The following is a 14,209-nucleotide window of genomic DNA, read 5'->3' as shown; positions in this document are numbered from 1 at the left end:
CTGTCTCAGAGTCCTCCAAGTGATCATGAGCAAACTGTAGACGAGCCTTGACACGACGCTTTGATAGTAAAGGTACCTTACGGGCTCGTCTGGAACGGAGACCATTGCGGTGGAGTACGTTACTTATGGTATTGACTGAAACCAATGTCCCCACTGCCATGAGATCTTCCCGCAGCTCCTTCCTTGTTGTCCTTGGGTTAGCCTTGACTCTTCGGACAAGCCTGGCCTCGGCACGGGAGGACACTTTCAAAGGCTGTCCAGGCCGTGGAAGGCTAACAGTAGATCCATAAGCCTTCCACTTACGGATGATGCTCCCAACAGTGGAGACAGGTAGGCCCAACTCCTTGGAAAGGGTTTTGTACCCCTTGCCAGCCTTGTGACCCTCCACGATCTTGTCTCTGATGGCCTTGGAATGCTCCTTTGTCTTTCCCATGTTGACCATGTCTGAGTGCTGTTCACAAGTTTGGGGAGGGTCTTAAATAGTCAGAAAAGGCTGGCAAAAGAGATCTTTAATCCACACATGTGAAGCTCATTATTCTTGGTGCCTGAACTACTTCTTAATACTTTAGGGGGACCAAACAGAATTCTTGTGGTTTGAGGGGTTGAATAATAAATGACACTCTGAATTAACTTTTAACGTTTTAAAAAAAAAAAAAATTTGCTGCAGTGCATTTCCCACTTCCAGGCTGATCTACAGTACAAATGTCACAATGCCAAGTTAATTCCGCATGTGTCAACCAGCTAAATCTGCAGGGGGTTGAATACTACTTGTAGGCACTGTATGTTCTCCCCGTGTTTGCATGGGTTTCCCCCGTGTTCTCCGATTTCCTCCCACACCCCAAAGACATACTGATAGGGGATCTAGATTGTGAGCCCCAATGGGGATAGTGATGATGTCTGTAAAGCGCTGTGGAAGTAATGGCGCTGTGTAAGCAGTGATGAAGAACCTCCATTGCAGATCTGTCGCTGTAGGCTGCACTAGTTAGGGAAAGTGCTGAACTTCGAGATGGAACCTATATTTCTTGAGAAAGGATAGAAAGGATAATGTAACCGAAGCTTCGCGTGTTGGACTAATACACCTTTTTGCAATAAACTTTGATTTTCTACCTCCTTTTTCCAATATTTCTGCTCTTGTATGGTGGTCTGTCTTGGATTATCCGTATACTTGTGGAACGTATGTCAAAAGAGGACAACAATGTATTGATGTACACAGATTTAGTGTGTGCTCAGCCATTGTTGCCCAGTTTGCTTAAAAGGGTATTCTCAAGTTTAAAAGTGAGATAGTGGATAACTTTCCGATCGCTGGGGGTCTGACCGCCGTGGCAAACCTGGAAGCCTGGGCTCTGATGAGACCCCTAAAAATGGAGCGGAGATCAATGGTGAGCACTGATGCTCCATTCATTCTGATGGGATTGCCGAAGACCAGCCTTACGCAGCGATCCCATCAAGAGAGAATGGAACAATAATGCACCTGATTGACCACCAATCTATTCGGCCTGGTTCTCGGACCCCCAGCGATCGGGAGGTTATCAGCTATCCCATAGGGTCATGGCAATAATGTGACGTTCCATATCCAGGGCAGCACCTACAAGGTGAGACATAGGATCTATGTCTGTGTGGTATATCAGGGTTAGCCTCTCTAGTAGCCCCCGTTTAGCCCGTGTCTGGAGCAGAGGTTTCACCTGCAATATTTATATGATCGGGCCAATTTCACAACTTTTTCAGTACGAGCTAGAATACCGCGTACATGAGGGAGGAGATATTTTTTATTTTTTGGTGATGATTTCTGTTTTTCGGCTTATTGATAGCGGTAATGGCCTTATCACCCCTCGGTGCAGACTTTGCCTTCCAGTATTCCGGGGACGTGACATTCAGCTGCCGTAACCTGCTCAGAAATAGATATATCAGTAACGCGTAGATGTCTTTCACATCAAAGACTGTCAAACATCCTTTCAGTTCGGAGACTGTCAGGTGTAGATCTGAACGCTGGAAACGACAGTGTCGATATATCTGTCATCTCACGAGCGTCCATTGGATACCTGTACGTGTCGATGTCATACTGGAATCCGTCAGCTAATGTGACATCTGTCTGGAATGGGTGTCATTTATATATCTGCCAGGATCAGCACAGTCTTATTTGTGACAGTCACGTATCCTGATACTAGGAGAGGGTACACTCCGGGTATATTTAGAAGGGGAACATTGTAGTCATTCTATGCGACGGTCATCAGATATCCGCAATCACCGGCCATCTGTGGTCAATGGTTGACCAAAATAATTGTAAAATATTTTTATTTTGATAAAAATCAATGATCAGACCATAAACCAAGATGGTAAGTATAAAAGTGATGCACAACGCTGTGTGGCAGGTTCTCAGCTTGTACATCATGCTGCTCTCGGATTATATAGCTAAACCTTCTGACAGATTCCCTTTAAAGTGTATGGACACCTTTTTTTTGCCAGCGATGGATTGCTGCTGGATTCGTCCTAACGGATCCTTACTGGACCTGTGAACATAGTCTTAGAAGATGATTAAGCAGAAGACAGATAAGTGTTACAGACCCTACCATCAGACAAACTCATTGATGGATTTTACGGTTTACTAATTTTGTAGTCTTTTATGTATTGTGACACATAGAGGCTGTAGAAATAGTTCAAAATTTTTTTTTTATGGAAGTTCTATTGCAAAATGCTTTGCTGACAAAATTGCATGTAAAGTAGAAGATCCATTGGTTAATAAAAGTGAATGGCTGTGGATGTAATAAACAGGTGCAAGGTCCGTCATAGTCAATCTGTTTGGGTTCTGACAGTTTGACCTTCTCTCTGATGTCCATGTTACCTAATGAATTGATTATTGATGACCAGTGGTTGTGCATACATAGTGCTACGACTGTGATAACTGGAGAAGAAATGTAAACTAATTTGTTTTTGCCATGTTTTCTATAATTCTTTATTAATCTTGTCCTCATCCTGTATTCACATCAGGACCTGACTGAAAACGGCTGTAGCGTCGCTGTGGAAGAACCACTTCCAAGCATGTCTCCTTCACCATCTTCTGAAAAGAAGGATCTAAAAACCAGGGAAGAAAGAAGACCCATCACAGTTCATTTTGGTCAGGTACGTCCCAGTAATTTTTCACCATGTTCCAGGTACGTCAATGACCCTCCTTGGTGCTAAAATCTTTGACTGGTGCATCAAGATGCATATTTAACGGTCACTTCATCTTGACTTCTCGTAGCCACGATGTTGGAAGGACGGAGAGGCCAGGATTGCCGATTCTGGCCACTAGAGGGGATCTCTGTGGTTGGACCTCCACCTAGCATTTACCTATCTATTGTATGGGTTCAAAACAAAAAGATTCCCAGAACACTAGACCAGCGGCCACATTAGTAGTTTGTGGTACCTTCAAACCTCCTGCTTCCTGCCGCACCTCTTTACAATTACAACTTCATACGTGCGTCACATCGCAACGATAATGGTCTACTAATCAGAAGCTGTCCTTCTTGAACTTTAGGATGGGTCTCACTGGTGAGGTGGCACAGAAGGGGAGATAGTTTTAACCTGTGGGATTTTTAACTTTGGCACATGCATCACCATCTAATGGTGTGAAGTGTAGCACAGCGTTCACTTCTTGTGTGTGTAAACCTCGTACAAGGTTTGAAATGGAATTTTTATTACAGTGAAACTGTTACATTGTCCAGAAGTTGCACCCAGACAAAGTGATACAGAAAATAGGGAAGACATGTAGTTAAACCCATTGTTTGATTGCTGTAATAGTTCTGATACAAGAATATTCTGAGCCGTGAGACAACAGCTGTACATCCATGAAGTCGAGACACCACCTACTGGAAGCAGAGAAGCAGTGAATGGACGGCAAGCAAGTCGTAGAAATAGTCTGTATGTACTGCTATGGGCGCGTCCATTCACTGACTACTAACGTGGTCCTTGTTTAGTAGACAAAGTGATATTAACCCATCCTTGGAGGTATATATAGTGTTAAAGCGGTTGATGCTTCTTTAAATCTGATAACTTGTGTTATGGCATGGGCTGGACACAAGGATTCTCCCAACCGTGAGTGTCATGCCTTGCCCTCGACAAGTCTCAAGATCAATTTGCTCCTTTAAGGGACAACATTCCATATCAAGCTTTTTATGTCAGAATAGTTTTGCAATGGTCTGAAGAATATTAATGATCTGTTGATGACCCCAACTTGGAGGTTGTCCACTGAGTACATTTGGCATTTCTTTGTTAGTTCATTCAAAAAAATAATATGTTTTCAATTGCTACCATTATCGAAATGCTCCTGCGTCTGGATATTGCTGTTACATAGTTGTTCTGCTGCTCCTTGGTGTTCTTGTTCTCTTCTAACAACGTCCAGTTATGGTGAAAAGAAGCCTCCTCTAGTTTGACATGCACAAAACCAAGAAATACTTTTGAGCACATGTACAAGAAGATCTGGGTGGTGAAACTGACTGAGCTGCTAAGCATGTGTGACCACCGGCACTGGAGACATCAGGTGGTCGTTCTAAAAATGAAAATCACAAGTACTGATATTATATAGCTAATGGCTGGACTACTCATTAGTCTCACAGCCATCACTCCAGACCAGAGTTGGTGCAAATCGATTCTCAGAACCTGGGTCATTGGCCATGTCATTAATCTGGGCCACTTGACCAGAGCCCTGAGAACCACCTCCTACCTTCCGGCATCCGTAGCTCTACTTTCGATTAACCAGTCTGGCGTGCTGTCAAGTATGCATCATGCCGCAACGATGATGTCGCACCAGGCCGGCTAATCGAAAGAGGAGCCGGGGATGGTGTCGGGTAGCAGGCCGTTCTCATGGCTGTCGTCCAGTGGCCACAGATTACTGTGTCCGATTGACCAGATCCTGTGAATCGATTCAAACAATCTAAAGTCCAACCCCTTAAATTCATCCACTCTCGGCTCACCCATGTTTGGATGTTTCTGCATGGGGAGAATAAAGGTTCCCATATACATTGGAAAAAAGTCATCCGAATCCTCCCATTTGGCCATCAGTTAGGCTAGCTGAAATGAAAACCACATTTTCAATAAACTTTGCATAAATGAATGGAAGACGAGTATAAGAAATTTTGTGATAAATCTTATCAGAAAAATATACATATTTCGCCCCTTATGGGATACTTTTTTTTCTCCTCCCTGCCTCCTAAACTAGTCATTAACTCTGAAAAAAACAGTTCAACGTCTTCTTGTTCAAGACAAGACTGATTGCCAGCACAACGAGGTGTCAGGATAAAGCTCATGTTATTCTGTGGATAGGTGCGGAGGGAGCAGGGAGGAAAAGAGTGAAAATCAAGCAGAAGGAGACATAGCAAGATCGTACTGAGCTTCCTACAGCGCTGGATTCACATCCACACAGCTCAGTACTGCTGTGTAATTTCCTCCATGACTCTTCTGCTTCTATCTTTGTGCTAACTAAGGAATAAAGAGCAGGAATTAATTTCTGTGTGTTGTGCTCTATATAAGAGATCTCACAACAGCTTGTCTCTTCCCACCAGCTCAGAGTCAATTGTAAATTAAGAGCTAGAGGTTGCAGAAGGTAAATGTGGTGAAAATGCTGGATATAAGACATATAATAGCCATTTATAATGTTACTAGATGGTGGCCCGATTCTAACGCATCGGGTATTCTAGAATATGTATGCGGCCGACCGGGCGCAATCAGCAGAGCGGTGTTTACATTTGGCGCCAATGTCGCTGATTGGTCGCGGCTGGCGGTCACGACCAATCAGCAGAGCGGTGTTTAAATTTGGCGCCAATATCGCTGATTGGTCGCGGCTGGCGGTCGCGACCAATCAGTAGAGCAGTGTTTAAATTTGGCGCCTATATCGCTGATTGGTCGCGGCCAGCGGTCGCGACCAATCAGCAGAGAGGGGTTTAAATTTGGCGCCAATAATGCTGATTGGTTGCGGCCGGCGACCGCGACCAATCAGCAGAGCGGTGTTTAAATTTGGCGCCAATAATGCTGATTGGTCGCGGCCGGCGACCGCGACCAATCAGCTAGGCGGTGTTTAAATTTCACGCCAATAATGCTGATTGGTCGCAGCCGGCGACCGCGACCAATCAGCAAAGCGGTGTTTAAATTTGGCGCCAATAATGCTGATTGGTCGCGGCCGGCGACCGCGACCAATCAGCAAGGCGGAGTTTAAATTTCGCGCCAATAATGGTGATTGGTCGCAGCCGGCGACCGCGACCAATCAGCAAAACAGTGTTTAAATTTGGCGCACATAATGCTGATTGGTCGCGGCCGGCTACCGCGACCAATCAGCAGAGCGGTGTTTAAATTTGGCGCCAATATCGCTGATTGGTCGCGGCTGGCGGTCGCGACCAATCAGTAGAGCATTGTTTAAATTTGGCGCTAATATCGCTGATTGTTCGCGGCCATTTGTCGCGACCAATCAGCAGAGAGGGGTTTAAATTTGGCGCCAATAATGCTGATTGGTTGCGGCCGGCGACCGCGACCAATCAGCAGAGCGGTGTTTAAATTTGGCGCCAATAATGCTGATTGGTCGCGGCCGGTGACCGCGACCAATCAGCTAGGCGGTGTTTAAATTTCACGCCAATAATGCTGATTGGTCGCAGCCGGCGACCGCGACCAATCAGCAAAGCGGTGTTTAAATTTGGCGCCAATAATGCTGATTGGTCGCGGCCGGCGACCGCGACCAATCAGCAAGGCGGAGTTTAAATTTCGCGCCAATAATGGTGATTGGTCGCAGCCGGCGACCGCGACCAATCAGCAAAACAGTGTTTAAATTTGGCGCACATAATGCTGATTGGTCGCGGCCGGCTACCGCGACCAATCAGCAGAGCGGTGTTTAAATTTGGCGCCAATCTCGCTGATTGGTCGCGGGCAGCGGCCGCGACCAATCAGCACAGCGGTGTTTAAATTTTGCGCCAAGATCACTGATTGGTCGCGGCCGCTGTTTAAATTTTGCGGTAAAATCGCTGATTGGTCGCGGGCAGCGTCCGCGACCAATCAGCACAGCAGTTTTTAAATGTGGCGCCAAGATCGCTGATTGGTCGCCGCCGCTGTTTAAATGTGGCGCCAAAATCACTGATTGGTCGCGGCCCGCGGCCGCGACCAATCAGCACAGCGGTGTTTAAATTTTGCGCCAAGATCACTGATTGGTCGTGGCCGCTGTTTAAATTTTGCGGTAAAATCGCTGATTGGTCGCGGGCAGCGTCCGCGACCAATCAGCACAGCAGTTTTTAAATGTGGCGCCAAGATCGCTGATTAGTCGCGGGCAGCGGCCGCCACCAATCAGCACAGCGGTGTTTAAATTTTGCGCCAAGATCACTGAGGACCGGGGAGCGTTGCGGGATTTCCTGGACAGACAGACAGACAGATGGGAAAAGACGATTATATATATAAATTCTTCATATACATACACAACAGACTATTCTGAAATGTTACTTAAAAGTGCGATTACCCGTAAAGCCGCTGTCACACTCCTCCGGCAGCTTATCTCTTTGAGAATAGAAGGATCGGAAAGCTAAAAACAAACTGCCCAATTCTACTCTCTCAAGATATCTGCCACCGGGGAAAACTCAGGAGGCCCCCATACACATACGATGGCTAGCCGGTCATCTAACGTCTATAGCCAGCTGTACGTCTAAACATATGGTGGCGGATTAAGGAATCCGTGTATAAATGCTCCCTGATGAGCGTTACCTGTATACAGCTCCGATCACACAGCCTACTCATGCTCCGTGCTATCGAAGTATATTACAAAAAAAGCCATCCTTTCCTACAGAAAAGGAAAAAGAAACAGAAAAGTTCTCTTTGATCTACATTATTATTAAATTTTCTTTAAAATGTTTCTCCGGCACTTCATTGGGGGACACCAAAGATTTTATGGTGAGTACCAAAAATCCTCTTTCTGCATTCCGCAACAGCTGTGGAGTGTAGTATGGAGACTAATATACTGCTACTATACATATAAGAATACTAGATATCACAATTATATGGTCATGTGTGACTCCTAACATGAACCAAGGGCTTCTTCATCCCCCAATGAAGGCTCCGAGAAAAAGATTTTACGGTGAGTACCAAAAATCCGCATTCAGAAACGGCTATGGTTTGTGGTATGGAGAATAATATACCGCTACTATACATATAAGAATACTATACATCACAATTATATGGTCATGTGTGACTCCTAACATGAACCAAGGGCTTCTTCATCCCCCAATGAAGGCTCCGAGAAAAAGATTTTACGGTGAGTACCAAAAATCCACATTCTGAAACGGCCATGGTTTGTGGTATGGAGAATAATATACTGCTACTATACATGCAAGGATATTAGACGCCACAATTATATGGTCATGTGTGACTTTTAATATTCTAGGGTCTCGTTATCCCCTGTATATGTGGATAGGAGGCTTCAGCACCACTAACTCCTGCCCTATTTTATCATCGCCCATTGTTTTTACCGCGGCTTTCGGACTTGACGTTTTCCGGCCCAGACCTTGGAATCCGTGTAACATTTCTCCAGCGATTTCTGTCTAATATTCTCATCTCTGATGATGTGGTTAAGGCGCTCGGTGTATTTCTATGTGATGTCTCAGCACACCCACACATAATATCATCCGTCCTGCACATTTCTCCTGGCTCTTCGGAGCGAGCGCACTTTTTAGGCGACACACCATACTTTAATGTCATCATTAGCCAGGGTTGCCTTTAAAGTCATCCAGCATTACTATGCATGCGAGTCGGGGACACAATTAAAAGATACAAAAGCTTTGCCTCTAATACAGAGGAGAGGAGATGTCCCCTCTCTCCATTTCTCACTTGTTTTACATATCTGCTGGCATTATGCTAGTTTATGTAGAGGAGGGCGATTTTTTTCAAATGCATGCATGCGGATTAAGGTCAAGCCCCGTGTATCACTAATGCAGTTTCTCCTGGCTGTAGGACTGCAGCTCCTGAATCCGGCAACAGCAGTAAGACGCCTTAATTGAGACACGCTGTCAGAGTGACAAACACATTTGCATACACTCTATTTATTCTCGCTGGAAAGGTCTGCAAGCTGCTGCCGCTTGAACATTTTTAATCAGCTTTTCTGTTAGCGAGCCGGCAGCTAGCTGTCCTAGTCTTGGCTGCTTCTTTATTATTTGACAGGTTAACTAGATGGGGGATGGGAATTTGGGGTTCAAACTATCTATATATATATTTTTTTGTTGTTGTTGCTTCGTCTATTTACGTTTTCTAAACTTAACAACAAGTAACTTCCATCTCGCCGGATACTCGATTGTATCAGCCAGGTTTACTCCTAATTAACGTTACGTTTTGCAGTTTCTTGTTAGAAAAGTTTTTTTTTTATTTTTTAATGCACAGATGTAGCAGAACTGAACTTAATATTTCACTCTCCGCCGAGGACGGACATTAATACTACTACCACCATCATCTGACTTCTCTTACGCTCCATGGAAAGAGGTTGTGATGTCATATACATGTAGCGTCATTTTGCATCCAATTTCCTCCCACGCCCCAAAAACGTAGAATTTAGATTGTGAACCCCCATAGGAAAATGATGACAATGTCTGCGGAATATGTCGCCGCTATTATTCTACCATAATATTAACATATAATAGTTAACAGTTACATTAGGTAGGAGCCGCTCTTATACAAGCTTAAAATCTAGGTTGCCTGCAGTCCTATGTAAAACCAAACGCAACATGCAGCGCCTCTGACTTCCACATTGAAAAGTGCTACTGACGTGGTATCAGTCTTCGGCTTGCCAGGTCTTGTTCACAGCCATAAGGTATCGTGCATGGCCATAAGGTATCGTGCATGGCTATGAGGTATCGTGCACGGCCATAAGGTATCGTGCATGGCCATGAGGTATCATGCACGGCTATGAGGTATCGTGCACGGCCATAAGGTATCGTGCATGGCCATAAGGTATCGTGCATGGCCATGAGGTATCGTGCACGGCTATGAGGTATCATGCACGGCTATGAGGTATCGTGCACGGCCATAAGGTATCGTGCATGGCCATAAGGTATCGTGCACGGCTATGAGGTATCGTGCACAGCCATAAGGTATCGTGCATGGCCATGAGGTATCGTGCACGGCTATGAGGTATCGTGCACGGCCATAAGGTATCGTGCACAGCCATGCACGGCTATGAGGTATCGTGCACAGCCATAAGGTATCGTGCATGGCCATGAGGTATCGTGCACGGCTATGAGGTATCGTGCACGGCCATAAGGTATCGTGCACAGCCATGCACGGCTATGAGGTATCGTGCACGGCCATGAGGTATCGTGCACGGCTATGAGGTATCGTGCACGGCCATAAGGTATCGTGCACGGCCATAAGGTATCGTGCTTGGCCATAAGGTATCGTGCACGGCTATGAGGTATTGTGCACGGCCATAAGGTATCGTGCACGGCCATGCACGGCTATGAGGTATCGTGCACGGCCATAAGGTATCGTGCATGGCCATAAGGTATCATTCACGGCCATAAGGTATCGTGTATGGCTATGAGGTATCGTGCATGGCTATGAGGTATCGTGCACAGCCATGAGGTATCGTGCACGGCTATAAGGTATCGTGTATGACTATGAGGTATCGTGCATGGCCATGAGGTATCGTGCACAGCCATGAGGTATCGTGCATGGCTATGAGGTATCGTGCACGGCTATGAGGTATCGTGCACGGCTATGAGGTATCGTGCACGGCCATGAGGTATCGTGCACGGCCATGAGGTATCGTGCACGGCCATTAGGTATCGTGCACGGCCATGAGGTCTCGAGGGCTGCCATGAGGTATTATGCGCGGCCATGAGGTATCTCGCACGGCCACGAGGTGTCGCGCACGGCCATAAGGTATCGTGCATCGGTGTTATTATTTAGACTAATAAGGGACCGGTGCCATACTACTTGATTGACAGTTTGGACCAGTAGTATTGTCATGTCGCTGGCCCGAACGGTGCTTTCTGCAAGCAGAGGCAGCTTTGCTTCCTCAGGTTCGGAGGAGCGCAGTGGCACTGGAGCTTATCCGGCCAGCTTCAGAGCAGCACTGACAAGCTCAATTAGAAAGAGCTTGTAAGCACGGCTTTTTTTTAATTTTATTGTTTACTGCTCAACGCCATCACTGATAAGGTACAGCGGTGGATGATAACCTTCATTGAGCAGTAAACAATAAAATGAATCGGCCACCGCTGCACTCTATCAGTAATGGCGTCGAACAGTGAACAATAATATTAAAATTCCCTCCGTTCTTGAGAACTTAGAGGATTTCTAATACTAAGCAGATTGCAAAGTAGCTGGCTATTACAAGCACTTTGCACTTTTACCCATTTAAAAATACAGTATGATTTTAGATTAGCAAAAAAATATATATATTTTTTTCAATTTAATTGTAAAGTGTTGCGGAATGTGTTGGTGCTGTGTAAATACAATTATTATTATATTGTTTTTATTATTATTAAATAGAAACGGTGCCAACCTTCTCCATGCCTGAAGCTGCTCAGCCACATTCACTTGAGAACAGAACAAATTGCTATTTTTTTCTAGACAACAGCGCCCTTCTCATCCATAGACTGTGGGTGGTATGGCAGCCCGACCCCAGCTTTGCTTCTGCCGTATCGGAGGAGAGCAGAGGAAATAAAGCCGGGTAGATCTGGAGCTATCGGCTTCAGAGCAGCGCTTACAAGTTCTATTGCGAAGAGCTTGTAAGCACTGCTCATCTTGTAATCTTATTATAGGGATTGTCTGAATTTAGATTTAAAAAAATAAAATGCCTTTTTTTCTTCTCTAGAAACAGTGCCACTCTTTCTAGAGAAAATTCCTTGTAAACTTTTAGAGAAAATAGGTGCTTCTTCTTCTTCTTCTTCCTCTGTACTGCAGCTCTGTAGTCGTTTCCTGACATTATCTGCTAAGACTCCGTAATGGTTGTGAGAGAGGAATTATCCGGCAGTGCGGAGGCATTGGCGCAGAACACACCCCTGACCTATACTTCTTACTAATAAATGGCTTTGAACGCTTGCGAGCATCCGCGTATGAATTAACACACTGTGCAAATGTAAACACAGATCCGCTTAACAAATATATGGAAAGTCACAGATTTATCGGTGGTGGCGGATGTATATAAGACACATTTACATTTGCCAGAGCGGGAAAGCCGAGCTATTCTTTATAAGCTGCGTAAAGCGCATACATATCTGTCTACATAGCTGAAGCTCGTCTTCTACTGATGAGTCTCGCAGGGTCTTACAGGGAGCTTTCTAGCATCGCATTATGTATGCCACGGACGAGAGGACCTATGTCCACACATAATGATAGTCATACAGTGCACTCATCCTTCTCTAGGGCAGATATCGACCTATATATGCTCTATATCTGTCAGAAGAGGGCGCAAGTATGGCAGAAAGTTTACCATCTAAGAGGACCTGTCCCTGCTGCCGTGCGCTTTTTCTTAAAGAGAACCTGTCTCCTCTCCCAGTTTTTGCTCTTCTTTTCCTCCCGCCGCTCCCTTGATTATTCCTTTTTTTTTGTTTCTTTAAAATCCCCCATACGGTTCTGGAGATATGGGCCTTTTTATTTGGTGCTAATTCTATGGTGTTTACAAGGGATGAAGCTTATAGGGTGATAATGCAGAGGAGCCTAAAGATACGCCCCCGAGGATCCAGTGAGACCCACCTGCTTATAAAGACCATGAAAACTAGCAAATAAAAAGCCACCTATGTCTGTCCTAGGAAATAAAAAGCCACCTATGTCTGTCCATGGATTTGAAGAATCAAAATCAGGAATACTCGGGAGCAGTGGGAATAAAATACGAGCAAAAACTGAGCCCTTTAGAAGTGCGGACAGGTTTTCTTTAAGAGGAAGCTCACTGCATGCAGTTTTATACTGTTCACGTATATTCAGTGAGCGCCTCCTAGTGGTGGATGCATGTAGACAGCATATTTCATGTAGCTATGACCATGTGAAGTGAAGCAAGGATTGGGAGCTCAATGTGTGAAAAATGCAGCTTCAACAGCATAAAATAGTTAAGTCTGATCCTCGGGACCATCCGGAAACGGCCAAAACTGGATGGCAGCTCCTACTTTTAGATGGGATTTTCCTGAGCCAAGACCCCTTATTTTTGCTCAGACATGACTGAATTTGCAAGGATTGTTTGGCCGTGATTCAGCCCCGCAGACCATGACCCTTCATGCCCAACAACAGCAATGGGGGGCGCTGTGCTGCAAATTCCAGCTGGCAAATCAAGGAGTGAGATACCAAAAACTGTGCGTGTGTGTATACTATACCATATTATCTATCATCTATTTTCACCCTATCTATTATATCCCTTTATATATGGTATTCATCTCCACTTCATATCTGTCTAGCCCTCCGCTTTCATATTATCTCTTATATTTTTCCACCCAATATATTATTTCTATTTCTTCCTTTATCAATGTATTGATTTCTATTACATATCTACCCTATCTATCTATCTATCTATCTATCTATCTATCTATCTATCATCTATCATCTATCTATCTATCTATCTATCATCTATCTATCTATCTATCTATCTATCATCTGTTATCTATCTATCATCTATTATCTATCTATCATCTATCCATATATCTATTATCTATCTATCTATTATCTGTCTATCATCTATCTATGTATTATCTATCATCTATTATCTATCATCTATCTATCCATTATCTATCTATCTATCTATTATCTATCTATCTATCTATTATCTATATATTATCTATTATCTATCCATTATCTATCTATCTATCTATTATCTATCTATCTATCTATCTATTATCTATATATTATCTATTATCTATCCATCTATCTATCTATCTATTCCTCAGCTCTCATATTGATCTCTGTCCATCTGATATGCCTCTTATAACGCTCTCTATCTCATATTTATCTCTTATTGGGCTTTCTATCTATATAGCTATGTGTCTCTTATAACTATTTGCCTATCCCTCATGTCTTTTTTCCGTCTATTTCTAATATTTATCCATTTCGTATCTATCTATTTCTATCTCCAATATTTTTTTATTTTTCCCTTTATATTTATTTGTCTCACATATATCTCATATATATCTATCTATCCAATATCCATCTATCTATCTATCTACAAAAAAACAAAAAACTGACCAGCTTTTCTGAACAGGATAAAGCAAGTGTGAACAGATGCGAGCTGCCA

At 44.1% G+C, this 14,209-nt stretch overlaps 1 protein-coding gene across 4 annotated transcripts in view; it reads left to right on the top strand.

Moving 5' to 3' along the window:
* The window catches only part of DENND1A (DENN domain containing 1A), a 754,510-nt gene that overhangs the window by 644,686 nt on the left and 95,615 nt on the right, over nt 1-14,209 (top strand). For all 4 annotated transcript variants that reach the window (XM_073639759.1, XM_073639756.1, XM_073639757.1 and 1 more), the window contains exon 19: nt 2,986-3,117. In XM_073639759.1, the coding sequence (XP_073495860.1) occupies nt 2,986-3,117 (132 nt within the window). The remainder of the gene's footprint in view (nt 1-2,985; nt 3,118-14,209) is intronic.

The sequence above is a fragment of the Phyllobates terribilis genome, unplaced genomic scaffold, assembly GCF_046119375.1.
Source record: "Phyllobates terribilis strain yellow unplaced genomic scaffold, ASM4611937v1 Scaffold_7__3_contigs__length_470593459, whole genome shotgun sequence".
In the NCBI taxonomy this organism is placed as follows: Eukaryota; Metazoa; Chordata; class Amphibia; order Anura; family Dendrobatidae; genus Phyllobates; species Phyllobates terribilis.
Note: the sequence above shows the minus strand (reverse complement) of the source record. Positions and strands in the feature narration are given on the sequence as shown.